The 27,376-nt window shown below is 49.9% G+C and overlaps 2 protein-coding genes across 6 annotated transcripts in view; one reads left to right on the forward strand and one right to left on the reverse strand.

Moving 5' to 3' along the window:
- SLA (Src like adaptor) overlaps positions 1 to 4,262 on the forward strand; it is a 31,945-nt gene extending 27,683 nt beyond the window's left edge. For 4 of the 5 annotated variants that reach the window (XM_032873497.1, XM_032873496.1, XM_032873498.1 and 1 more), the window contains 2 exons: positions 2,630 to 2,762; positions 3,317 to 4,262. In XM_032873497.1, coding sequence (XP_032729388.1) covers positions 2,630 to 2,762; positions 3,317 to 3,530 — 347 coding nt within the window. In that variant the 3' untranslated portion in view covers positions 3,531 to 4,262. The remainder of the gene's footprint in view (positions 1 to 2,629; positions 2,763 to 3,316) is intronic. The other variant, XM_032873500.1, reaches the window with a different exon arrangement.
- TG (thyroglobulin) overlaps positions 1 to 27,376 on the reverse strand; it is a 236,675-nt gene that overhangs the window by 83,746 nt on the left and 125,553 nt on the right. The window contains exons 39-42 of the mRNA XM_032873495.1: positions 24,335 to 24,554; positions 23,220 to 23,313; positions 20,635 to 20,794; positions 13,046 to 13,248 (exon numbers count right to left, since the gene is read on the reverse strand). Of these exons, the coding sequence (XP_032729386.1) occupies positions 13,046 to 13,248; positions 20,635 to 20,794; positions 23,220 to 23,313; positions 24,335 to 24,554 (677 nt within the window). The remainder of the gene's footprint in view (positions 1 to 13,045; positions 13,249 to 20,634; positions 20,795 to 23,219; positions 23,314 to 24,334; positions 24,555 to 27,376) is intronic.

The raw sequence follows: 27,376 nt of genomic DNA on the forward strand, positions 1-27,376 counted from the left end.
TGAAAACCTAGCAGCTTAGCTAAAAATGAAAGAGGAAGGGAGTCCTGGAGATAGTCAACTTTTACTGATTATGAGTAAAGGTTGGTTGTGGTACTTGGCTTTTAATAACAATCATCGGAGAGGTGGGGAGACCATAAGTTTTGCATAGACAAAAGCAAACATGAAAAGGTTGCTGCCCCAGCAAACACTGTACAGACTGGGAGACCCATGAGGCATCCAGGCTAAGAGTAGCCAAGTGGCTTGCCCCAGTGCAGGAGCAGTGTCTTCCAGAAATATGACCCTGGCCGCTGTGTCAGTGGCTTCCTGTGCCCCTAGGGACCCCGAAGGGAAAAAACATTCCTCCAGATTCTACCCAGAACCTCAGAATCAGAAAAATTGTGTGCTAAGGGTTTTGTACAGACATCTTAGTATTTCGGGTGGCTTATATTTACCTGGTGCCTTGGGAAAATTCATTAACAGCCTGGAGCCTCAGTTTCTTCATTTCTAAAATGGGGACGTCAGTCTGCATGCCTCTTAGGAGACTGTTGTTAGGACCAAACACAAAACTATGAGTGTAAAGGTCTTGCCCCTAAATTGTCCTGTGCATGGTGGTGACTGAGAAGACAGAGGGGATGGGACACAAGTCCCACAGATAGCCTGGATGTGGAGTGGTTGGGAAGCCAGGCGAATGAGAGGAATGAGCATTCCAGAAAATTCTACGGAGTGGAGAGACTGAAGGGAGTGTGTCCAGACCCCACAGGCAGATAGGACCTCGCTCTCCCCCATTTCAGAGGTAATGAGTCGTCTTTGAAACAAGTGTCTTGTTCTGAGTCAATGAAGCAGGTTTGGGTCACATTTCTGTGACCTTGAACAAGTGACTGGAGCCCAGGGTTCCTCCTTCCCTGAGTGGGTGTAACAACACCGCTGCTCAGACCTGCCCGGGGCACGCTGAGTTGAAGCCTGGGGGACTAGCTCAGGTCCGGCTCTAAAAGTGTCGGTTCTTATACTCTGTGGGGATTCTGACTTAGTGTCGGGGTTAACCGCTCACAAACCCTGCCCACTGTCCCCTGTCCCAGGTCCCTTCAGTCTGTGTCTGGTTCCCTCTCCCTCATCTCCTAACCTGAAAGGTTGTTTCAATTTCCAGCCCATGACAGGGCATTATTTCAGACACACATTCAGTTAAGAACCCCCAACCTCAGGGCCCAATCCTACGTTTCTTGGGCCTGGGTGGGTGGATATTGAGTTCACAGTGAAAGACAGAAACAAGGCATTATTGGTTGCCACCCTGCTAGCCTAGGTTTGTTTCTTCAGCCACAACGTCCTTTTGTTCCTTGGCAAGAGCACCCAGAGCTCCTAAATAACATGAGAGGCGGAGACAGCCAGAGGTAAACTCACTCCCTAAAACCTGGTGATGAATCAGCTCCCGGCCAGGGGCTCTGTCCTGCTGTAGGTCAGCAATGTTTCATACCCTTGGCCACTTCCTGTCCCCTGCACCAGGATCTGCAGCCTAAATGAGGCCCCACAGGATTTCCTCGGCCTATAATAATGTCTGAGGGGCACCTGGGTGGCTCAATCAGTGGGGTGTCTGCCTTTGGCTTGGGTCATGATCCCCAAGTCCCAGAATCCACCCCTGCATTGGGCTCCCTGCTCAGCAGGGGGTCTGCTTCTCACTCAGACCCTCTCCCATCTTGTGCTCTCTTGTTCTCTCACTCTCTGTCTCTCAAATAAATAAAATCTTAAAAATAAATGAATAAATAAATAAATAAATAAATGAATGAATAAATGAGCACAGCTAGACCAAGGCTTTCCCATAACCGCGGGGCATAGAGGCTAGAGCCTGATGCTGGTGGAGAGATGAGCGACCCTTGGGGGAAGGGGAGGGGAGAGCAATGGATTATTTAATTTTCATTCTCTCTGTGCATGAGCATCCAGGCTAGAGAAGAAAGATAGATCTTCATTTTTAACTTTTTCCACTTTCTCTTGTTTGCCTTTATCTTTGTCTTCTTCTTCCTTCTTTTCTGGTGTCTTTTGTTCTTTTGCAGTGTTTTTACTTCTTCTCCCTCCCTCCCTCCCCCCTTCCTTAATTCTTGCCCTCCTGCTTGCTTGCGCTTGCTCCTTCTTCCTTCCTGTCTTCCCTCCACCTGTGTTCTCTCCTTCTGTCTTCCTGCATGTGCATCAGCCGCCAGTGCAGGAAGAAGGGCTGATCGGTGGACTTGGACCCTGCCTTGCACCTGGTGCACTTGATGAAGCCAGGCAAGACCGTGAACCCTAGAGGCAGAGCTTCCTGCCGGCTGTTCTCACTTGCCTGTCCTCTCAGTGTACCGTCCAGGAAACTGAGGCTCGGAGAGGTTCAAGGGGATTCACTGTCAGGGGCATAGTTGAAATCCAAACCCCAGTATAGTTGATTCTGGATCCAATCTTAGCGCATTCCACCTGCCCCAAGCTAAGCACAGTGCATATTCAGGGCACTTAACATGTCTTAAACAACTGGGTTTGTGACTTGCCACACTGCCATGCCTCTTTCCTATCTCGGCCTCAGTTTCCCCTGTGAACAACCAGGGATCCCTACTGGATGGTTCTTCAGGCCCTATACCCCATGCTGGCTTGGGCATCCCGGAGTCACTGATCAGTTTTCTGCTTCCGTCCTTAGAGGTGGCTGACGGCCTGTGCTGTGTGCTGACCACACCCTGCCTAACTCAGAGCACAGCCACCCCCGCAGCGAGGGTCCCTGACTCGCCCGTCACCTTGCGCCAGAAGACCTTCGACTGGAAGAGGGTGCCCAGGTGGGATGTCTATGTGTGTGTTTGTGTGTGTGTGTGTGTCCTGCGTGGATGCACCCCCAAACCAGTGTGTGAGTCTGACAGCTGTAAACATAGCAGACTACAGCCTGGTCTGAGGAAAGCTCAACAGGGCATGCTGCAACCCACAGAATCCCTCTGTCCCCTGGGAGACCCTAACCCAGCTTCAGGCCTCACCGTCATTGCATTTTAGAGGGTATCTGTAATCAGGAGCTAGCGAGTTATCTTCAACACTGAGATCAGAAAATTGCCTTGGGAGATGAAGAAAACTGCTCTTCCTTGTAAAGGTCATAAAGAAATATTCGTTCAGATTTGCAGTTAGAACTTACAGCCATTCAAGGAAATGGTGATTCCGAGCGGTTAAGTGATTTCTCCAAGATCACTTGGCCATAATTGTAAGAAGCAGAATTAGAACAATAAGAGTGAGAAGTATTAACCTGGCTTTTCTTCTTCTTTTTTTCTTCTCCTGTTTTCTGGTTCTCCCTCTCTCTATGTCCCTCTCTTCTTTCCCCGACTGTCCCCATTCTTCCCACTCACAGATTGCAAGACGATGCCGAGGGAGCCAGGAACCCACTCGGTGTGGATGAGTCCCTTTTCAGCTATGGCCTTCGGGAAAGCATTGCTTCCTACCTGTCCCTGACCAGCGATGACAACACTTCCTTTGATCGAAAGAAGAAAAGCATGTCCTTGATATACAGCGGGAGCAAGAGGAAGAGCTCCTTCTTCTCGTCACCACCATATTTTGAAGACTAGCCTGAGAACAGACACCATCGTGTATACCCAAAATAACAAAGGTTGGAACTATCACCAGGGATCTGGTGGAAACGCGTGGTTTCCTGGTCCCTGGGGAACCACACATCTTCCAGAAGCCATGAGAAGGCACTTGGAGACTCAAATTCACATCTTCTCTGTCCACATCATGACAAAGGGAACCCCTCCCCAGTGTCTGATCAGTACCAAGACATCAGGAAACGTTGAATCACGACGTGATCAGGCAACGTTTCCAAAGAGCCCCGCGTATGTGTGTGTGCTCATTGTGTTTGTGGGAAAGATAAAGATATTATCTCACAAGAAAGGGCACAAGACCGTTCAACGAACCGTCCAGATGGTCACACTCTGGGCTCATCAGAGATAACTTCTGAACAAGAAAAGCCCGAGAAGAAGATGAACTGAACGCTGTGTCCTGGCCAGGCCAGATTTGCAAACGCGTCCCCCACAATGAACTTTTCTAGCCAATCCATAGAGACCTTTGGTATGCAGCTCCTTTCTTTTTAAGGGAACTCAGTGACACTAAGCGTTAATCTTCTTTATCATCCCTGAATCCGGAGAACCCGGTGGCCTGCTGGTGCCAGAGCCACATGCACAACAATCAGACAGCCTCCCTGCTCCGCAGAGGGCAAGGCAAAGGGGAGAGAGGGAGGCTGCTTATGGGAAATTGTGAGGGTAACCTTGGAGCAGTGCAAGCTTTCCTGGTGTCCCCAGCCGTGACTTTGTGGTGCAGAAAGAACTTCTCTGACACCCTGAGACTCTTACCAATAATGATGCATCAGTGGTTCACTCATGATTGCCTGAAGAGCTAAGTGTGTTAAGTCCCATGTCAGGTTGAAAGAAAGAAAGATCAGCAGAGGACTCATGGTGTAGACAGGGAGAAGTCTACAGACAAATATTGTGAAAGTGGGTTGTAGAAGGAGACATCAGCTCATGGCTCCAAGGGGACTGGGTCAGGCAAGGGTGGCCTGTGAGCTCCCGTCTCAGCTGCAGCTTCACAGAGGCTAAGTGCAGCTGGATTGAGTAGGAGAGGATGGTTGGCTTCTTTGAAAACTGCAAATTGATTAAGTTCTAGAGGATTAATTTATTTTTCTGCATCATCAGTACTTTATTCTAAGATGGGCCTGGCAGCCACACGAAGAAAACGGCTGAGCTCCAGGAAGGAAGGGAGGCAGAGTGGCTTTAATTCTGGCCTACTAATTTTAAGAGATGAAAGAGAAAGCACAGCAAAGTTCTAGAAAAGGAAAACTATTTATCTTGATGCCGCCCATCCGGATCTTGTTAAAAAGGGGGCTGCCAAGGCACCCAAGACTCATTTTCCACTGTTGCAGAGGGATTCAGGGGGGAGGTGTGCCTGTCGACCCCCTCGCTGCCTGATAGGAGATGTTTGCTCAGCACACACATTCCGGAGATCTGAGATCACCGTGCTGGTGGTATGTGTATATGCATTTACGTGATTCTTTGTATTATCAGACTCTGGTGTGTTTATACAAGAAGATATTCATGGTTTCCCCCAGGAATCCCTAAAGACCGTTGCAAGGGGCCAGCCAATGTGTGGGAAATGAATATAACACTGTGGACACTGACTTCCACCACAAGGCAGGGCGACCTTGCAAAAGCCAGATGTTTGTATGGTGTCTTATGCATTGTTTTCCGTTGTAACTAGTGTGCTGGGAACTTTGGGGGAGCACTCAGAGGCATTTCTAAGTGGGAAGCATTACACTTTGCTAAATCATGTATTTATTTCTGATTAAAATAATACCTAATAAATATTTAACCTTTAGCATGTGGGGAGAGCTTTCTGGGAAAGATGGGTGGGAGGCTCACTCGGGAGCATCTTTGTGTTTCGAATTTTCAGACAAACTTGCCCCTGGAGAGAGAAGAGAACAAGGAACACTAAGAAGAACCATGCCAGTTAGCCGCTCAGCTCTTCCTTGAAGTTTTCTTCCTTAGGAAAACTGAATTTGTGAATTCAGAGTATGTCTAATCAAACTTGAAGCTGGGCACACGGGATTGGGGAGAGAACAACTTCTTAGCGATTGCTATGAACATTCTACCTCACCCAGATAACTTCTGTGGACCACGTGTGATAGTTTTGCTTTCTGTTTTTCCAAGAATTGATTTCTACACATATTTTTTTGGACACCTACTAAATGCCAGACATGGCTCCAGGTGCTGGGGCTGTATCAGTGAAAATTAGGTGAGATCTCCGATATCACAGAGCTTGAGATTATAAATAAATAAGAAACTTTGTCACGGCAGGGAAGGTAGTGCAGAAAGTAACCCAGGCTCCTGGACCCAAGTGTGACTGGGCGAGAAGTCGTTTAGCCCGATGTCTGTTTAGGAAAATCCTCCCTGCCAGTGCATGCATTTCAGCTCCCATTTGGGCTGAGACCTAAAAGGTGAGCAGCAAACAGCCAGGCAAGTATCTAGAGGAAAACCAGAGGCAGTAGGGTTAACTGAGGCAATTCCTGTGGACAGGAGCAAGGCTGCCTGTGGGAGGAGCCAGAAGGGGCCCAGGGTGCCTGGGCTGAGTGAGCTGGAGCCAGGGGCAGGGGCTGTCAGGAGGGAGGTGGCTCCCGCAGGGTTCTGGATGGGAATGTCAGGAGGTTAAGGTGTATTCTAGGAGAAAGGCAAAGCCAATGGAAGGACCTAATTAAGGGAAGGATATCATTTCATCCATGTGTTTTATTTTTTTTATTTTTTTATTTTTTTTAAGAATTTTATTTATTTATTTGACAGAGGGAGATCACAAGTAGGCAGAGAGGCAGGCAGAGAGAGAGAGAGGGGGAAGCAGGCTCCCTGTTGAGCAGAGAGCCCGATGCGGAGCTCGATCCCAGGACCCTGAGACCATGACCCGAGCCGAAGGCAGAGGCTTTAACCCACTGAGCCACCCAGGTGCCCCCATCCATGTGTTTTAAAGAGCAGACTGGTTGCTATGAAGAGAAGAGATTTTAAAAATTCTGGTGTTGTATTATCTACTTGACACATAGTGAAAATTTGCAAGCTTTAAGACAAAAGAATGCAGGATTTCAAAATAAAGCGTTGGAACACTTTTTTGTGCAAAAATGAATGAAGGGCAAGTGTTGAATTTTGAGGCAAATGGAATTGATGGCAAAAATAAATTGTCTAAGGGGCAAAAGAGATATTACAAAAGGAATGAGACATTAAGAAGATATAATGACTGAGCCTCTGTTAATCTAACAATAGAGTTTCAAAATATATCAAGCAACTCTTGTAGGAACAAATAGATAAATGGGTCATTTTATTTGAAGATTTAAACACACGACTCTCAGAAACGGAGAGATCGGGGGTCGCTTGGGTGGCTCAGTGGGTTAAGCCTCTGCCTTCGGCTCAGGTCATGATCTCAGGGTCCTGGGATCAAGCCCTGCATCGGGCTCTCTGCTCGGCAGGGAGCTTGCTTCTCCCTCTCTCTCTCTGCCTGCCTCTCTGCCTACTTGTGATCTCTCTCTGTCAAATAAATAAATAAAATCTTTAAAAAAAAAAGAAAAAAAGAAACGGAGAGATCGAGCAAAAATAAGTAAATAGGTAGAGAGAAGAGTTCAATAACGCTGTACAACTTTTCTGCCAACCAAGGAAGGATATATTAGGTCACAGGGGAAATCCTAATAAATTTCTGAGTCAACCTTCTCCAACACAAGCTCCATAATGATCATGAAATAAAATTAGAAATCAGTTTGCAAAAGAATGGGTTAAAATCCTATGTATCTAAAATCTTTTAAAAGAAAAAAAAAAAGACATATCTCCTATGATTAAGAAGAACATAATACAAGCAATAATCAAAGACACAGAAATATAGGACATGTCGCTACTTCCCCCAATGTCCAGGGCAGAGCTGATACAACAGTAAGAGGGACATTTATTGCTCAAAACCCATTGACCAGAAAACAAAAAATGACAAGTGATAGCTCAGATTTCAACTCAAGAAGCTCACAGAACAGGTGATTGTCTAAGCAGCAAGGAGAGAGTAAAAGACGACAAAGGTAAACACGGATGAAAGAAGAGCTTTAAAAGTAAAGTCATAAAGAAGATTCAGAAAGCAAGAACTTGTGGAATAGTAAGATTGATATGATGAAGAAAAACAAGAGCAAGGAGGATCAAGTCCAAGGAAAAGAAAGGTTGATGAGCTGCAGGGATGCAAATGAGGGGAACCTCTGCCTCCCTCAGTCAGCAGGGCTGGCGCCTCTCCCTCCCTTCCCTCCCGCTGTCTGAGCTGTCCAGCCTCAGCCCTGCGGATGGGAACAAGGCCCTCTGACGGCAGAGAAACACCGAGAAAGAGCCCATGCCCCCAGAGATCATGAGACACTTTGGGAAATATGATGATAATAATGAAAAAAAAAAAGAAAAAGAGAGAGATAAAAAGAAACATATTTATTACTGAAGTTCCTTCAGTGGTGGATCTCTTTGTGAGAACGGCTGAGCATTTTTGTCCAAAGGAGATAGAAATCAGCCTGCCAACATGTACAGATAATGAAATAACATCAGAAAAGCCCTCAGAGTAGTACTGGGAGTAGTAAGAAGGCTCAGAAAATCTGGAGCTAAGTTTATTCCCCTATGCCAGTCCTGACCAGCTGGAAAGTTCAATAAAAAATAGGACATCATTCATAATGCCAACCGAACTAGGACACAGGAAGGGACTTGCCTACAGTGATGTTGCAAAATTTGGGGGGAGAGAAGTTCAAAACTCTATGAAAAGACCCAAGGAGACAAAAATCCTGCTCGTGGTTATGGTATCAACTGGACTCACGGGTATGAAACTTCACATCATAAAAACACAGATATTTTTTGAAATTCATGAAAAAATTCCACGAAGATACACTCAAATTCCCATCAGGACTATTTAAAGGCAATCAATATATGTATCTTAAAATCTAGATGAGAGCATTAGAGCCCATGAATAGCTCAGTTGATTCTGATTAAGAGAAACGGAGAAGAAAGTGCTCGCACTATGAAGTTTGTGTGAAAACAGGAGAAAAGAGTTCTTGGGCCCCTCCGTTAGTTTGACGGAACTCAGCACAGACATTGGTGCCATCTTCCACACAGAGCCCTGCTAAGCATTAAGGAAATTCTAAGATGAAAAGCTCACAGGCCCTGTCAAGCTTTCAGTCACAACAGAATTGGAATAAGATGTGCTAGAAAAACAGCCAGCATGGAAGACAAGGCAGGATTTCTAAAAATTGCTAAAGAGAAGTTTTTCTACTGAAATGAGAATCATTCTGTTTGAAGAGATGGAGACAGGCTTAGAGGGTGCCATTTCAACCAAGCCCTGAAGAAGGCAGTGGCTTTCCAAGTAGAGAAGCTCATATGCCGACCACAGCAGGGCAATGGAAAGATGTGGAAGAAGGCATGGCATTTTCTAGGAATGTTGGTACTAGGGAGCCTGGAGAGCAGGGTTCCTGCAGGAATGGAGCAAGAGAGGAGACAGGAAAATGTAGCTTGAGGCCAATTCATGAGGCCTGGCGCTCCCTCCGAGGAATGCAGAATTGAGGCAATTCTGTAGGAAGGCAATGGAAGCCTCTTCTGGATCCTACAAACCATACTGCGGGGGACACGACCTCCTCTGTCTTCTCTTAAAACTATCCAGGGCATCAGAGTCACAGAGTGTAGGTTCGCGATAGGTCGCCGCCTCTTTCTTCTTCAACCCAGGCCCTGGGGGCAGGTACAAATTCCCCTGACCTGTTTTGCTTTGGAGCTGCCCTCGCTTGGCAAGACAAGGGGGAACCTGGATTTCTCGAGTTCCTACAGGTGCGGGACACTCCACAATCCTTACATGATGATCACTTCTTGAGCCGTTGGGAGACGGAATTAATCATACTGATTTTATCCATGAAGAATTCAAGAGTGAAGGGCTTTGCCCAAGGCTGGGATCTTAGGCAGGCTTGCCTAATCATGCACCTGAGCTCTTTCCCTTAGGCATTAAGGCCCTGGAAGAGTCTCCAGCTTCTCTTCGGAAGCCGCTTCATAGGGTGGGGAAAACACAGGATATGGCTTTAGGTTCTAGCCCCTAATGTGGCTCCTTCTTTGCTGTGTGTTCTTTAGCAAGTCACTAGACCTCCCTAAGCCTCAGACTTCCTATCTTCAGATTGCAAATAATAGAAAGACCCCGTGCCAACCAATGTGAGCAATCCACAAGATAATATATTGGAAGAGCTTTGTGGCCCCAAATCATCTAAATAAAGTCATTAATTATCACAGGAGCCTGTTGTGCCTGGTGTCTTGTAACAGTTCTGGCCTCAAGATTTGCAGAAAGACTTAAGATCTTATCCAAGAATATATCACCAACTCACATCCATTCCCCCAAACATCTGTTGGTAAAGAACATGTTTAAGAACTGCTAATGTATTGAAGTATTTTCGTTCTCTTGATTCCAAATACCAAATAATTTCACATGCATCCCAAAGACTGCTGGGAGCAGTTGTAAAAGCTGTTTCTAAATGACTAAAACAGATGGAGAGTTTATTTTTAAATACACTACCATTTGCTGAAACAGATTAGTTTCTGAAATTCCCCAAACACTTCAAGTCTCCAGAATTTTCAAAAAGAGAATTCTGCCTTCTGGGCTGACTGGAAGGCATTTTTGGTGTCTTCCAGGTCCCACTGAGTATCTGGTCTCAGAGAGGCCTCTGGGAAAACCCCTTCAGGAGCATTCAAAGTCAGAAAGTTCTATTTTCAATACCAGGAATTGAAAGATGTTTGGCCTCAGACCTCCTGCCACGAAGATGGGCCCACTAAGAGGGAGAGATTGAAGAAAATCTGAATCAAAGGACAAGAAACACAAGGCAATGGTGGTAGGGAGATAAGTGGACCAGCCTGGGGGTCCCTGGGCATTGTCCCCCATTCCTCTGTTCATTCACTGCCTGGACATTAACTATGGAGCATCCACTCTAGGACAGCTGTGTTGAGTGCTTAGGGTCCTGAGCGAGAACAAGACACAGCTGTCCCTTGTTCTCTGGGGGCTCACAGTCTTGTGCAGGAGAGATTGGGCAGCGGGAATAATTCTTTAGTATTAGGAAATCGTGATAAATGCTGTGCAGAGAAGTAGAGGCAGCACAAGCTGTATAAAGAGGGTCTGGTTCTGGGCTAAAGAGTCTGGAAGAATTCCCTGAAGGACAAATAGAGAAGGCAAAGAGGAAGATAGGATAAGAGTGTTCACACAGAGGGAAGCAGAATAGAGCACGGGCCCTTCAAGGAACGTTGGAAAGCTCCTATGGCTCAAGGAGAGAGGCAAAGTGGCAGGTGGTATTGCTTCCTGTAGGGAATGGTGACAGTATTGATCCAGCGTCATATCTTCCCAAACAATGTCACTCCTATCCTCCTCATGACAACCAAGGGTTTAGATCCCAAGAAGGCTGGACAATGCTGGAATCTGTTTATATGACCTTAGAATTGCTAGCAAGTCCATGACATTGGTTTTGATGGTGCTCTGTCTTTCCTTAGTTTGGCTACTTCATAGTCTCATCATTGTTTTATCTGGTTCCAGGATTGTCCCTCTTAAATGCGTCTCCCACTTGGCTTTAAGGCAAGTCTTCCTAAAGGGAAGCAAGTTTCTTACTTGCCTAAAAGCCCTTTGATAGCACACCGAAGTTCATTGCAACACTATTCACATAAGGCAGAAACACCCCCAGTGTTTATCAACAAATGAATGTATGAACAAAATGTGGTCTATGCGTACAATGGAATGTTATTCAGCCTAGAAAGGAAGGAAATTCTGATCTAGGCTACAACATGGATGAGACTTTATGAAGACATTATGCTAAGTGATATAAGCCACACACACACACACACACACACACACACACATTTTGTATGATTCTACTGCTGTGAGGTCCCTAGACTAGGCAAATTCACAGAGACAGAAGATAGAATAGCGGTCATCAGGGGTTGGGGAGCAGGGAATGGAGAGTTATTTTTCAATAGTTACAGAGCTTCTGTTTGGGATGATGTAAAGTTCTAAAAGTGATTAGTGGTGATGATTGTACCACACTGTAAAGGCACTTAATGCCGCTAAACTGTACACTTAAATATGGTTAAAACGGGAAAGCAAACCAAACCAGACCTAACTCCCCAATGGCTCCCATCACTGAGGATGAAAGTCAAGGTGTCCATCCAATCCGGCTGCTCCCTGCCTCCCAGTCTCTATCACTGCTGACCACGAAGATCCTGTCTCCCACCGCATATAAGACTGGCAGATCTCAGTGAGAAGCCAAGTTGTGCCCTAGTGCTAGAACTCCTCCTTCAGTGAAATGTCTGCACAGTCTTCAACACATCGCTCAGATGTATCTTCTCCTCAGAAGTGTTCCTGGACACTCCCTCTTCCCTGTGCTTAGTTGGGTGCTTCTCTCTGAGCTGCCCTAAGACCCACTTTTAAATATCTGCTTTAAGTGTTTTCCCTCACCCCTCAGTAATCTGTTAAGTTTCCCAAGAACTAGGACATGAATTATTCAACGTGACATTTCCAGCACCTACCATGGCACCTCACACAAACTGGACACTCCATAAAATTAGCAGCTAATCAGTGATAATAACCATCAGGTCTTGTGCTGTGATCAACAGGTAACTTCTTCCATAACAGTTACTGTCATGATCAAAATCATTGTATCATCATCATCATCACCATCATCACCATCATCACCATCACCACCATCATCATCCAGCAGGAACTTCAGACCATCTAGTAGAATCATGAGTGCTAATTTGTATTCTTTGCCTCCTTTCAACAGTCAATGACTCTGTCAGATCAATTCTTGGGAGCACCATGCCTCACCCCATGGTTGCTGACACAGCAGCCTGCAGCTCCTTGATCAGACACGTGGACAAGCTCTGGGGTCCCTGCCACCCCTCCCCAACTTAGACAATGAGGTGGAAGCATTCAGAGAGAGGAATGAATCACCCAATAGTGCTCCATGAAGAAATGCCACCAGAACTGAACTGCAGCCAGGAGATGGGAGCATAGACTATTGAAGAAACCAGACAACATAAAGGAAGAGTTAGAGTTCAAACCCTGAGAAGGGCAGGGAAGCAACACCAGAAAGCAGATGAGGGTTCTCTGTTCTACTTCTCTCCTGTTGTGGCAATAATACCAGGTGTCGTTGGCATCATATTGGCTAAACTGTGCCGTCATTAGCTTTTCCTCCACCAGACAGCTCCTCATCCTACATTCCATCTCCTTGTGTTTGTCTACGGACAAGAGAGATCTTCGAGAGTTCACACCATTAAACCCTAGTGGAGCAATCTCCCAAAATGGAAACACTTCTCCATCTAGAATTTTCACCACTTTGGGATGATGGACAGTAGTCAGAGGAGCCTCTTGGCATCCTCAAATCACCTGACCATGGAAAGATGGCCATGAGCAAGAACACACTCAAAACAAAGGATAAAGGAAACCAAGCAATCGAAGCCAAGTGGTCTCAAGAAGTAAGTGAGGCTCCTTCACCTCACCAGTGTCCAAAACAAGTCTGAAGGTTGAACAGGTGACTCACCATCAGCACAACCCTTCGAAAGAGTCTGGAGTCAGTGGTCCTGGTGGTTAGAAGGTGGATGCTGGCCACGTCGGCTCCGCCACGGTCTGCTGCCAGGGTCACGCGCCGAGGATCTCCACCAAACACTCCAATGTGTGTCTGCACCCAGGTCAGAGCTGCCCACTGGTCCAGAAGCCCCCAGTTGCCACTCACCTCACCAGAACCTGCAAAAGGAAAGCCTTTTACCCTCTATGATCTTACAGCCTAGAGTTTACCCACCCCAGTGCTGTCCGGGGTACCTCTGCGGGACCTGGACTTGTGTCTGTGCAGGTTGGTGGGAACAGCATGGCTTCAGAACCAGACCCCTCCAGCCTTTTCTGGGTAGGAGAGCCTGCTGTTGTCATTCCACTTCTCTGGGCCACAGCTCTCCCACCATAGGCGAGGGCACCTGCTAGGGGGGCTGCTCACATCAGAGGCAGTCCACGTTCAGACCACAACCTGGCTTGGCATGACAGTGGGGATGACCCATGTGTTGACCCGCCGTAGTGGCTCTCCACACCTCTTCCTCCCTGACCAGGACCAGGTATGGCTGAAGTTCTCCATCTAGCTCCCACTGCCTCTTCTCCCATGACCTTCAGTAGCATTCAGCTGAGTTACTCTATTCTTTTTTCATGGAATTCAGTAAATATTTATTGAAAGCTTAGCACTATTTTTTTTAATGCAGTGATTCAGATGTACACGCACAATGTATATATAATATAGTAAAAATATGCTCTTGTCAGCATTTGGGACACTACATGCCCATGGCCTCTGGCCATCCTCTGAATCCAGTCTCTCCTCCTTTTCCATCTACATGGCTAACCACTCAGAAATACCCGGCTTGCTCTGGTTCACACTAAGACTTGCCCACTTTGCCCTAGGACACCCCAGCAACTCCCATGCTTTCAATCACCACCCACATGAGGTTGGCTCAGGATTATCACGGGCATGGAGTGCTCCCCCAGCACCAGCCCCTCAAGTCTCCAGGAGGCTACCTTGCTTAAGGCATTTCAAGAGCATTGAGTCCTAAAGGGAATCGATTCCAAGTCCCCTGAGCACAGAGCCTTTGCAGAATTTCTTATGTTCTCCTTCTAATGCAGCACCACCTACCCGATCTGCTCCTACACAGCCCCAGGGTCCTCCCTGACACCTGCTGCCCTGAATCCCTGGCCTGCCTCTTCCCCAGGGGCTCCGGGCTTTCTCCCCACTGAGCTCCTCAGTGCTTCTCACTGGCCTCCTGTATCCACGTGTCTCTCCCTCTGATGAATCGTGCATGCCACATACTGAGTGGCCTTTTGTTTATTTTTTAAGTTTTAAATTTTTTAAGAGAGGGCTGAGTGGCTCTTTTATTTATTTTTTAAAATTTTTTTTAGGATTTTATTTATTTATTTGAGAGAGAGAAAGAGCACGAGCAGAGGGAGAGTGAGAAACAGACTCCCTGCTGAGCAGGGAGCCCAACACAGGGCTCAATCCCAGGACCCTGAGATCATGACCTGTACTGAAGGCAGACACTTAACCACTGAGCCCCCCAGGCGCCCCCCCAGTAGTCTTTTAATGCATAATTTTGATCACGTCTCCCTCTCTCTCTCTCTCTCTCTCTCTCACACACACACACACACACACACACAAACACACACCACACAGACACACACACACCCAGTCCTATCCTATCTAAAATCTCCCCTCGCATCCCTTTAGGACATGATCTCAGTTCTCCCAGGATGTTCCAGGCCTCATGGGACGGGAGGCGGCTGTCTCTTGGGGCCTATTTCCCTTCATCTCCTCCCCGTGCCTGCTCTGCAGCCGCCTGGCTTCTCATCAGTGGCTTAAACCCCTCAGCCCATCCTCCTCCAGGCCTGTGCTTGGCCCATGGGACATCCTCCGCCCAGAGCCCTCTGCTGCGCCCTGGCCTTCCTCCCCTTCCTCCTCTTCCCCAGCCATCCTTCGAGTTTTAGCTATCGGATAATTCAGAGGCAGCCCTCAGGTAAGGAAGGTTCTCCTTCCAGGTTATTTATCACGTTGGCTATCACCTTCCATGCTAGCGCATGGCCCCCACTGAACCCAGGGGCACATAGCAAGTCCTTCGTCGATGTCCAGTGAACGAATGACCGTAGTTACGAGTAACAGGGTTCAGTATCCGTGAAAAACTGTCAACGAGACTCTGTATTCCAAACAGAAGAATGGGAAAATCTTGCATCCCAGTTCCTCACGCGGGCGCTCACCAAGCTGACGAGAACGCCCACTCGGAGGACACAACAGTACAAATTACTCTTCCAGCTGGCCAGACTCTCAGAATTTCTTCAAATGCATTTTGTGTTCTGGGTTTTGTGAAGACATTACCACAGTCCTCACTGTGGACGTTTCTGGACTGCACTTCTCTTCTGTTAGGAGGAACGTGTGGTTTCTGAGGTCTTGGGCAAGGCAGGAAAGCTGGGTGCCCCCTGGGTGGGACCCAGTCCTGCACGTCCAGGAAGTGACATCCACAGCCTGCATTTCCGGGGACAATATAGGAGGTTTGGGGACGGCTATCCCTGCCTCTGACTTCCCATAGATCAGCTTCCCAAGTACAGTGCTGATGTTATGGGGTCTACGGACCCCCAAGAAGTCAGAGGGGAGGGTCCTCCAAGGGCTGCTCTTCCAACAAGTCTGGAAGGGGCTTGGCCTGGTGCCGGGTGTTGAATGTGGTTCCATGGAGAAAAAGACAGGCACGGCGCTGGCCCTTGGGACACACAGCCTCAGCCATGCACATGGGACACACAGCCTCAGCGAGCTAACCGCTCTCAGGGAGTCTGCTCCAACCCCTTCCTTCACTGAGGAAGAACCTGACCCTTGAGAGGAAATGTTTGTTTCAGCATAAGAAGCAAATGTAATAGAAAGTCAGGACTTAGATCCCAATGCACACTTGGAACTCTGTCTCAACACTCAATCCTATTCAACACTTGTTGGAAAATCTATGATGTGCAAGGCATTGTGTTATTTTCATTTAAAAAAAAAAAAGTGCTCCATTTATGGAACTTTCCGTGCTCAAAAGCTCTGTTAACTCCCGTGTGTGCCCAGAGTCAAGTCTAAATGTCTTCCCGGCTTTTGTGATCCTCTGCGAGTGGCCTGGGCCCATCCAAGCAGCTTGGGTTGCCTTCATTTTCCAACACTGGCCCTTGCCCAGCCAACATGGTCACGTTCACTCGGCAGTCCTGCTGTGGCCCAGCTCCTGAGGCCTCCTTGGTGTCTTACTGGCTCTGTCTTGCCACACACGTGAGCTGTGCCGTGCCCCTGGGGGAGGACGCCGGACTGGGGCTCCCTGTCAGCTGCACGTAGAGTCCAGTAGGGAGACAGAGGTGAGCAGGCATCCATCCCTGTCCACCTACCCAGGCTGCCCTGCTCGGTCCTCCCACCTGCACTGGCCAGAACCACCCCAGCCATACCAGCTGCTCCCCTGTTCCCTAACTGGTTCTCGCTTGCTCACGTGATGTCTCCAGCCTCCCTTTAATGCTCCTTGGGGCCATTCTGAGCTCACAGTGCCCACCCCCAGTCTCGCTGATGGTCGTGGAGAAGCAGGTGAGGTGGCCAAACACACAGGTTATGGAACCAGACCAGCTGGGAGCAGCCCCAGCCCCACCACCTACCAGCACTTCGGGGCCTTGGACACACTAGCTAGTGTGACTTGATTTCCCCTATCAGTACAATGGAAGTAATAACCCTACTTAGGTCTTCGGTTTGTTAGGATGATTGAATTGGTTAACAATCACAAAGGAAACAGAACAGTGCCTGGCATAAAGCACTGTAGAAATTGTCTAGTTTTTCTTGAATAAAATGAAACAGATTTAGGTCCCAGCAGATTCTCCCAGATGCTCTTTGCAGAGTGTGCCTTGGCTTTTGCTGCAGAAATTGCACCTACGGGGGATAGCCGCTGAGACAGGACTCTGTGCCTGCTCTTCTGGCTGGAGGGTAGCAGACCCTCTCGGGAGGCCCTGGGGATGATGAGGGAATGGTAATGGTACCATGCCTGGCCTTCTGTCTGACTCCCCAGCCAAAGCACCCCTCCTCTGTCCCCACAACCTACTTGGGCCTGCAGTCTGACCCTCCCCCCCACACCTCTGAGCCTGACTGCCCCCCACTCCACCTGCCCCTGTTCCCCTCCCTGCAGTGCTACGCCAGAGTGGGGATTGTCACTGAGCCCTGTGCCCCCCGGAGTCTGTCCCCGGGCAGGATCCAGGCTGGGGAAATGGCCTCCCCCAGCCCACCACCAACCCCTTCACATCCTTTCCAACTGCTCAGTTTACCAGGAACCAGGGCCCCCTTAAAGTACTGTTGGGTTTGGCCTCCCTCTTCTCACAGGGAACACGAGCTTGTCTTGTCAGCCACAGGCCTGGCATGAGCTTCTTTCTGTTTCCGTCCTCCCCCCAGGTACTTTGAAAACTGCCTCCAGAGTTTGGAGCTCTTGGAGGACCCCGTTCTTGCAGGCTACGATAGCGGATGCCACACACGCTGATCACCAGGGAACGCGGGCAGAGACCGCTGGGCAGGACTCTGTCCATGCCAGGGGCTATCGCAGCTGCTGTGGTCCAGGGGCAACTCGTGCCAGCTGCTGGCTCCATGTGGGGCCAGGGCATGACCACAACCCAGCCCTGCCTGGAAGGAGCCCTGTCTGGGTTCATAGAGAGGAAAGAGAGCTTAACCCTTGTGAGCCCCTGCTGGGTGCCGGGCAGGGTGCCAGCTGTCTGCCTTCCACACTCGAATTCTCCTGTCGGTCCCCCTTATATCTTAGCATCATCTGAGAGATGGGCAGCGTGGGGGCAGACGCAGAGGGAAGGAAGTGCCCAGAGCCCCTCAGGTCCACAGCTTGACTGAACTGCTCTCAGACCCCGTGCTGCGTGGATGCCAAGCCTGTGTGCCCTGCAGGACCTTGGGCTCTGGCTGGCACTCAGAGAAGCCCGTCTCTCTCCAGACCCATGTTCGGAACATCAGCGTCCAAGTATTTAAAATGGAAATGGGGAAAGATGGACGGGGCAGTACAGGGAAGTCTTAGGGAGTGAAACTCTTCTGCGTGACCCATAATGGTGGACATGTGACATTTATCGAAACCATAGAGAGGATGACACAAAGAGCAAGCCCTACTGGAAACTCTGGACTTCAGTCAATGCTAACCTATCCGTGTTACCTCCTCGATCGTAACAGAGGTGCCCCATCAACACACAGTGACAGATAGTAGGGGAAACTGAGGCAGGGAGAGGCATCTGTGGAACTCTTTGTACTTCCTGCTCAGTTATTCTGTAAACTTAAAACCACTCTAAATGGTAAAATCTATTAACTATTGTTTTAAGTGATAAAGGGGATGGTGGGCTTTTGTCACAAATTTACTGGGGGAGTTCGCAGACTCACACGCCCATTGCCTTCCTCTTCCAGAGCATCCCCCAGGACCACAGGCAGTTGGAAGGCTGTGTTTGCATCCTAACGTTTCAGTGTCTCAGTTTCTCTATAGATGCATCGCTCCCCTCTCCTGGTGGAGCTATAGGGAGGCTCAGCTAAGGCATCTTCCATCGAAGATGGAAGGCCCAGGAATGCGGGGGAAGCTAGGAAGTCTAGTAAATAAAGCAAAGATAACCTGTCTGTGGCTCAATGGACATAAAAGACACATCCTGCTCTCTATACGGAAGAACAGAGAATCCAAGGGCCCTTTCTAAACCTCTGAGGGAGCAAGCCACAAGATGTTTCTCCTTGCTCTTTGACCAATAGGATTTAACACCCCAAGTGCACTCCCAACTGGGGCATGGAGTTCCTCGACCTCCCTGAGCCTCGCTGAGTCACCTGCCACATGGCCACTCGGTACTGGCCCCACAGAGCTGCCATGAGAGTGAAAGGAGACGATCCAGGAGAGACATCTGGTAGAGGCAGGCACTGCTGAGTGTAACATTCATCCCCTCTCGCTGACAGTTCTGCTTTAAGCACAATGAACAGGCAGTGTTCCAGGTCAGGAATGAGAAGGGCATTCCAGAAGGTGTACTGGAAACTTCCTTTGCCTCCCCTGACACTGACTTCACCAGCAGCAGGAATGAGTTTCCCTTCCTAGAAGCACACAAATTCTCAATAAGATTACATGCCCCTCAGGCATGGGTAACATATGGGAATTCGCTCCCCTCTGTCCAGAAAGACAAGGCAGCAGCCATGTCTGTGGAACGTTCCACTTGACCACGTTCAAGAGCATGATGTCTGAATTTCACTCGCCTCTTCAGAGATGGAAGCTACGGACTTATCAAATCATCATCAGTCCCATGTTCAAAAAGAGGAAAGAAAACCCAGGCAGAGTTTTTGTTGCTCTGGCAGCTGACCCTGGTCCTTCTGAAGGAAAATCTGAAATGTGTTCACCATTCACATTTCCTTCATTGGCATCTGGTCGTATTTTGCCTGAAGTTGGTACCCACTTCATGGTTGTCCTGCAGGCCTAGAATCTTCTTCCTGGCACTCAACAGCTCATGCCACGTGGTGCACCCAACCCTCATTCTCCAGCACTCTGGAATTTCTACCCACTCACCCACACTCTAGATGAGTCCATTATTCTCACCATGCTACCTTCTACCTGCCCATCCTGACTTAGAACGTAAGGCGTTTGGGTCTTAAATGACATCCTTCAAGAAGAGAGATGAAGTTCAGTGCCTATCTGGAGGTTCCCACTGTAGTATCTAAAGCCCTTTCTCGTGTACAACCTCCCTACAGCCTCATGTAACTGTGGATGTTGGGTAAAATTGTCCCCATTTTACAGAGGAGAAAGCTGAGACTCAGAAATGAAGGGTTTTAGCCCAGGTCACACAGACATTGAATGGCAGAGGTGGCCATTGGTTCTTCAGATTCCCAGACCTGCGTGTCTACCCCCAGCCGTGGCTGTCTGACAAGTGTCCCACCATTGGGAGGGGCTGGACATGGAGGAAAAGACGGACAGTGGCTCTGTCCAGGCCTCATTTCTGCCCTGGGTGCTGGTGAGGAAGGTGGATGGAAGCAAGGAGACAAACAGTTCTGTGACTGGATGGGGGACAGGCTGATGCTCACAAGTGAGGCTGGCATTAAAGAGGAAACGGGAAGCATCACTGAGGCAGCTTTTACATGGAGTCAAATGGCGGCCCTGTGGGCCCAGCACTATAATCCATACTATGGTTCCCTAGGGCCAATCAGCCCTGGTGGTGAAAGCTGGCTCTGATCTTTCCTGACTGTTGATGCTCGCAAGTGTCTAACCTTCTGGGGCCTCAAAACACACACGCGCACACACACACGCGCGCGCACACACACACACACCACCACCACCACCACCACCACCACCACAAGATACAACACATAATGTAGTCGGAACAGCTCCGGCACATAGTAAGATCAACCAATGGCAACAATTACTCTCAGGTATGGGTGTCAGCATCGCTGGAAGATCTCATGGGCGTGTGGGACAGTCTACGGAGTGCTCGGCTCAGCAGGAGGAGGGCCAAGGGGCCCTGAAGGGATGGGGCTTTGGGAAGAAGGGTTTGACCACATGTAGATTGGCCCTCAGCTCAGGGGGTCGGCAATCCCCAACCACGCCAGCGACTTACCAGAACTCAGGAAGCCGAAGACACCCACTCGGTAGCCAGCCGTGACAACGATGAGGTTGCCAATAGCAGCCAGGAAGGAGCCGTCGAGGGCCAGCTGTCCTTCGGTCCCCCTCCGCTCCACGGTGTTGTGGAAGAAGACCAGCACGGAGGCATTGGGGGCCTGTGGGGAGTGGAGAAATGTGAGGCTACAGGTTGACCCATTCTCACCCACCAGAGCTCAGTGAGGGCACCTTTCTCAAGAAGGTGCCAGATTCCGAGCCTACCCACAACTCTTCCTGTCAACTCCGCCATGTGGGCACACTTAGTCCTATGTTACAGGCTGAACTGTGTCACCCTAAAGTTCACAGTTGAATTCCTGACTCCACGAACTCAGAGTGGGACTGAATTTGGGAGAGCGTCCTATATAAGGTCCTAAGCTAGTGGACCCTAACCCAACATGACTGTATCCTCAGAAGAAGGGGGAATTTGGATGGAGACACACACAGAAGGGATACCACGTAGAGACAGAGGGTGGACGAGATGACCAACCATGGGCCACGAAGAGCGGCCTCAGAAGGAACCAGTCCCGCCAACCCCTGGATCTTAGACCCCCAGCCTTCAGAATGTTAAAAAACTAATCTTTCTGTTGTTTTGCCACCTGGTCTGTGGAGCCCTATCAGAGCAGCCCTAGCACACTAGTAAGCCCGATGTCACAGAGAAGGAAGCTGAGGGTCATGAAAAGTAGATACTTTGCTCACATTGCAAAGCGAGCAGGTGGCAGAAAGGACAGCCCCTGCAGACCTGGAGCCCATCACCTGGAGCTAGACAGTCTTGCCACATCCCAGGTCCACCCCGTAGGCAGATGCTCTAAGGACTAAAAGCACTTCCATTCTACAGGTGTGAATACCGAGGCTCACGGTTGTGAAATGGCTTTTTAAAGCACGTACAGAAAGGAAGGGGCAGACCCAGAATTCCAGCCTCAGCGCCCCCTCCCAGCATACTCTCCTGGGTCCTCCCATCTGTGACACCACGTCCCTTAGGTGAGTGATGAGTAGCTCTCTATCGCCAGGACAGGTTTCAGGCAGGGTGGCCAAACTGAAAGGGCTCACCAGGGAGGACCCAGACAGTCTTCCAGAATAAAGTCGGGGCCAGGCCTGGGGTGTTGGAAGACTGCATAGCTCCAGGCAGTGGGCTGCAGGTCTGCCGTCACTTGCAGGTGGAGTGACCCTCATCCCTTTACATGTGGTCTCTGTCCCACTCACAGTTATCTCCAATGTCCCCATCAGCCACCTAGTGACTCATCAGTCTCCATAGTGTTTTACTTAATTCCTGCAAGAACTGTATGAGCCAGAGGCTACTTCTCTTCCCCTTTCAGAACCCATACCCGGAGCACATGGAACACAATTACTTTCTCTACACCAGTGAGGCAGGGGTCAGTGGCACCTTAGTTGGGAGCCAGACCTCAATCTAGCATCGCAGGTATGGAGAGACCAGAGCTGGGCAGAGGGTACCCATTGTCTCCCTTACTCTGGGTTCTCTGCTCATAGTAGCACCGTCTACGAGAACTTTCATCTGTGGGGGCCTCATGACAAAGCTCACTCAGACCAGCATGCTAAGGTCAAACATCCAAAGGGAGGCAGCCTCTCATGGCTAGTAGGCCAGGGGACCATGAAGCTGTGGCACGGTCCCGGGTATCATCGCATCTATCCACACTGGGGTGGCGTCCCCAGAAACTGATGTTTTCTAAAACTCATCTGTTTTTGCTTTCATGCCCTCGGACCCTTCCCCCCAAACAGGAAACTCAAACGTGGAGCTTCAGGCTCGTGGCCGCTACTTAGGCCGGTCCAGGCTCTAAATCAGGGCATCACCCTGTCCGGGTCACAGCTCCAAACCTCACCCTCTGGAACTGTCCCCCAAACAGGAGTCCAAGCAAAAGCACCCCCAGGGGTCACTCCTAGGGTCTCTCAAGGACAGCGGTTGATTTGTCTCCTCACCGGCAGACGAGCCCCAGTCAGGCTCCATCCTCCCCAGCTGTGGGTCTCTCCCCATCTCAGACACCCTGCATCGCTGACCCTCACCCACTGCCTGGCTCACACCTCCCTCCCCTCACCCCGGTCAGGCGGCACCCCTGACCACCACCCAACACCTCCCGTCACTGTGACCCTTCCTCTATTTCTCCTCAGAGTCTCATCCACACCACGGTTGTTCAATAACCATTTGTGTATTGGTTTCTGCCCTGCCCACTACAGTGTTACTCCTGAGGGCAGCCACTCTGTCACTTCTCGGTCTTACCCCCCCAACCCAGAGCAGTGCCCCCCAACACAGGCCCTCATGAAGATTTCTTGGAGAACTGAACCAGGACAATAGTGCCCCATTTGCCATGGGAGTGGCCTGAGGATGTGGGGAGGGTCAGGTGAGGCCCTGTGGTTCCAGAAGGACCCTCTGCTTCCTCTTGGCCACACAGGCTTTCAGGAAGCCAAGAACTGGTGAGGACAGTGCTGGGAGCGCAGAGCCTGGAGGGGGTGAATGATCCCGGCAGCTCCGGGGACGGAGGGAGTCTAACAGGGCAGTTTTCAGGGTAGACAGTCAAAGGTTTCCGAACTCACCACGTTCTGAGGGACAAACATGTTAAGATACAGGCAGTCTTCGCTGACTCTCGTAGCCGCGGGTGCTTGGATTCCAGGCTGCCAGCAGCTGGCCCTGGGGAGGCAGATTGTATGACTTCCAGGTGAACAACCAAAGATACACGCCTCGTCTTCCCCTCTCGCCTGCCACCCCCAGCCAGAACCCCCCGGCCCTTACAAAGACCCAATGGTCATGGCGGACCAGCTCTGCAGGATTAGGCAGCTTCGGGAAATGGGGAAAGGGAGTGGCAAGCACAGGGAAGAAACCGCAGGATGCCCACCTTTCTCTCCACCGAGGCCCATGGAGGAACACCTCCAGGGACAAGCTTCCAGCTCAAAGAAAGGATGCCCAAGATAGGGACGGGGAACGTGGGTATTGCTCAGGACCTAGGCCCTTCCTCGCCACACGTGTGCAGACCTGTCACTGGATGTGGAGTCTGAACTATTTTCTGCATCAGGACAGGGCCCGAGCGTGCCAGGCTGAGTGTCCCCGAGCATGAGAGCTGAGACCGCATCCGGGACATGGCCACCGGCAGCCCGATGGGACCCGCCCAAGAGGTGATTTCCCCTGTCCCCCAACCTCGTCTGTGGTGGACCCTGAGAAGGCAAACTCTCCTTAGGACCTCCTTTGGTTGGAGGTCTCTCTCCAACCAAAGCCTCCCCCATCATGTGGGTCCACCCTGACATGGGGAAGCACTCTGATTAGTGCACGCTTACTCCTTTTCTGTCTCCATGGTGGAGACTTACTACCATGGCTTTCCACACTTTTCCGACACCGCCCAAGTTCAAGCCCTCAATGCCTTCATGCTGAGGAGGGCAGAGCCTCAGTAGCCTGGGTCCCTGCATCACTGCAGAGAGCAGAACACGCCATCCCCACCCCCATCACCAAATGCAGGAGCATTTGCAGGAGCAAGAGAATGGTATTTGGAGGGTTTATCTGTAAGAGCCCTTAATGCCCCTTGATTAGTATGCTGACCATTCCCATGCACCCCTCAAACTGGAAAGCACTGCTGTGCCCCCAAGTCTCACTCTGATGCATTCAAATGGGAGGGGAGTTCCCTGGGCATTCACAGAGATGCATTCCACGAGATCCTCACCGTGGCTGGGTGGCATCCCAGGACCCTGTCCAGTTCAAGGGCTCTGGGGCCTGGAAGCGGCTCTCTGCCAGGGGCGGGGCGGCATACGGAACTCCCAGGAACTGGTCCACTTGCTTCCACGAGCTGCCCACCTGGATGGCCCGTGACCTGCCCAGCAGCCGGCCGTGGGGGGCGATGGTCACAGAAGGTGCCAGTGTCCCAAAACCCAGCAGAGGGATGTCTGTGGGGAGGAGGATAGCGGGGTGAGAGATGACCATGGGTGCTCTATTCAAACAAAAACACCGCTTTTCACACTTAAAAAAATGTCGGTAGTTCGTTCAACCCCAGAAGCCAGAGTCTAGCCAGGTTAGTTTTCAATGTGAAAAAAAAAAAAAAAAAATTAATAGCAAATACAGCTGATGTTTACTAGGCACTGAACATCTGTAGACCATGGCATGGATCCCTTCTCTACATGTGTTGCCTCGCTCATTCTTCCCACCCAGAGGCCAGGCAGAGCCTAAACCCAGGCCCACAAACCCTAACTCAGCATGTGGGGGCCAGAAGTGGGTGGTCATTTGGAAGTATTAGGATTTTTTTTTTTTTTTGACCTCATAGTTTTTTTATTATACCTTTAAGCTGGAAGTCACATTTTTTTTAATTTAATTTTATTTTTTTATAAACATATATTTTTATCCCCAGGGGTACAGGTCTGTGAATTGCCAGGTTTACACACTTCACAGGGTTATGGACATTGGGGAGGGCATGTGCTATGGTGAGTGCTGTGAAGTGAGGAAGTATTGGGATTTTTAAAAGAAAAGAGAGACACAGGAAGTGTGAGGCTCAGCCAATCCCCCAAAGGGGTCTAGAGTCAGGCCCCACCCTCAAACACATCAGTGACCGGGTACAAACCACTCATACTAACAGGGATACATAAAGAATATGATATCTTTGGTCATTTGAGGTCAAATGTTGCCACCAAATAAGTTTGCAGCAAACTCACCCCCCAAAAATTTGTTTTTCTACCTTTTAGAAGGTTGGGAATTCAGAACTGCAGAGGAGGAAACCTGGGCCCTTATTTGCATTTCTCTGATTAGGAAACAGAGGTAGGGGCCAGGGATGGGGAGCTGCCAGGATTCCAAAGTGTAGTATTCAAAGGGTTTCTGGACCCCCACAGCGACCAGACTAGACCAGGGCTGTTCACATGGGTCAAGGGCCAGCTCAGGGCCCCTCTCCAGGGCCCTGCCCCTGCCCCCTGCCCGCAACGCCCCCATCCCCACCTTCAGGCCCCCAGACTCCATCCAGCCTGCCAGGTGAAAGTAGTGCCCCCTGCCAGTCTGCCCTCCCAGCTCCGCCCCCCAAGCCTTCCCCCAGCCTTGTAATGCTAATCACCGCACGCCCAGCAGCCTCTCTCTGGGCTGGTTCTTATCTCCTCTACCACAGTTTCTCCCTTCAGTGATTGAGTCAATCAACTTTTGTTGGGACCCTGGCTCCATGCCAAATACCGTTTTCAGGGACTTGGAACAGGCCGGCCTCTGATTCCCCAGCGGGCTCAGGGCCTGGCACAAAGGGAGTACTGGATGCTGGTGCAGAGATGTTCTCTCTCTCTTTCAGGCCCCCCCCCGCCCCCTCTGCCTATGTGTGTGTGAGAGAGAGTGGGAGAGAATGGGAAATTGCTTATTATTTCCCACAAGTGTGTTTGGTTTGCTGGGCTCTGCTGTTGGCCATGAACTTCCCCGCTTGTCTGCAGCTCCGTCTACACCCTCCTCCATCTGTGAGGACAAAGGAGGGGTACAGGAGAGGAGGCAGACAGACAGGCAGAAGTCTACCCATTCCTCAAGCTGGGTGCCAGGCGGTGGCTCAGCTGGAGGTGATTTCATCCCAGGGGACATGTGATAACTTCCTGGGACCGTTTGGTCGTCACCAGGGTCTGTGAGAGATGCTGGGTTCCGACATCTAGTGAATTAAGGCCCAGGATGCTGCTAAGCACCCTGCAGTAAATAGGGCAGCCCCCACAGCAAAAAAACATCTGGCCTGGGCTCTCAGCGGTGTGAAGCCTGAGAACCCCTGGGGCGGTGTGTGACTCCAGGGCCACCGAGGAGCATGGTGGGGAGGAACTGAGGAATGCAGAGTCTCAGCAGGAAGCAGACCTGTGTTTCAGGTCATATACACCAGCTATTACAGGGAAACTTCCTAGTTCTTCTGATGCTCAATTTCCCCCTGTGGAACCGGAATGATAGCAGCCTCTACGACACCAGGATGTTGGGGGTAAGCGCATGGAGCCTGTGGTGCTCTGAGCCCAGTGCCTGCCAGGGGAAGGGGCTCCATGCAGGAGTGAGTGAAGGGATTGGAGGGAGGGAACAGGAGAGAGGAAAGAGAGAAAGAGAAAGAGACAGAGAAAGAGAAAGAGCGAAAGAAAGAAGGAAAGAGAAAAAGAAAGAGAAAGAACGAAAGAACGAACGAACAAGAAAGGAAAGGAGAAAGGAAAGGAGGAAGGAAGGAAGGAAGGAAGGGAGGGAAGGAAGGAGAGAGGGAGGGAGGGAGGGAAGGTTGGAAACAGTGATGAAATTCTCTCTGTTGCAAAAACCCTGAGGGCTAAGTGTAAACCCAGCATGGAAAGAAAGAGTTGCACATTCTAATCTACTCTCAGTCACGTGTCACAGCTGGTCTCAGCCCACAGCTTCTTCTCACAATTTTTCCGGCTTCAGTGTAAATCATAGGACTCAGGCCAATATTCAGGCCTGCGGCTGCTAACACAGCAAAACCTTCAGACTCTGTCCCCCTGCTCCACAGGAAAACAGCCACATTTCATGAACGTGGTACCCTCTGAAGGAGGGAGCAAAGACACAAAATACAAAAGCTAAAGAATTTCGAGGGAATGCAAGCCTGCTTTCCCACCGACAGTGGCATTCAGCCCTCCCTCCAGAGGCTGCCTGGTGAACCCCAGACTGAATGAGATCCAACAGGGGGAAAATGTTCGATGTGCAGCTCTCTCTTTTGAACTGTTTTCTAGAAACTGATGGATTCTTTCTAGAATAGCCCTCCATTGAGGCCACAGGACTCTTA

The sequence above is a fragment of the Lontra canadensis genome, unplaced genomic scaffold (assembly GCF_010015895.1).
Source record: "Lontra canadensis isolate GAN:19392208 unplaced genomic scaffold, GSC_riverotter_1.0 scaffold49, whole genome shotgun sequence".
In the NCBI taxonomy this organism is placed as follows: Eukaryota; Metazoa; Chordata; class Mammalia; order Carnivora; family Mustelidae; genus Lontra; species Lontra canadensis.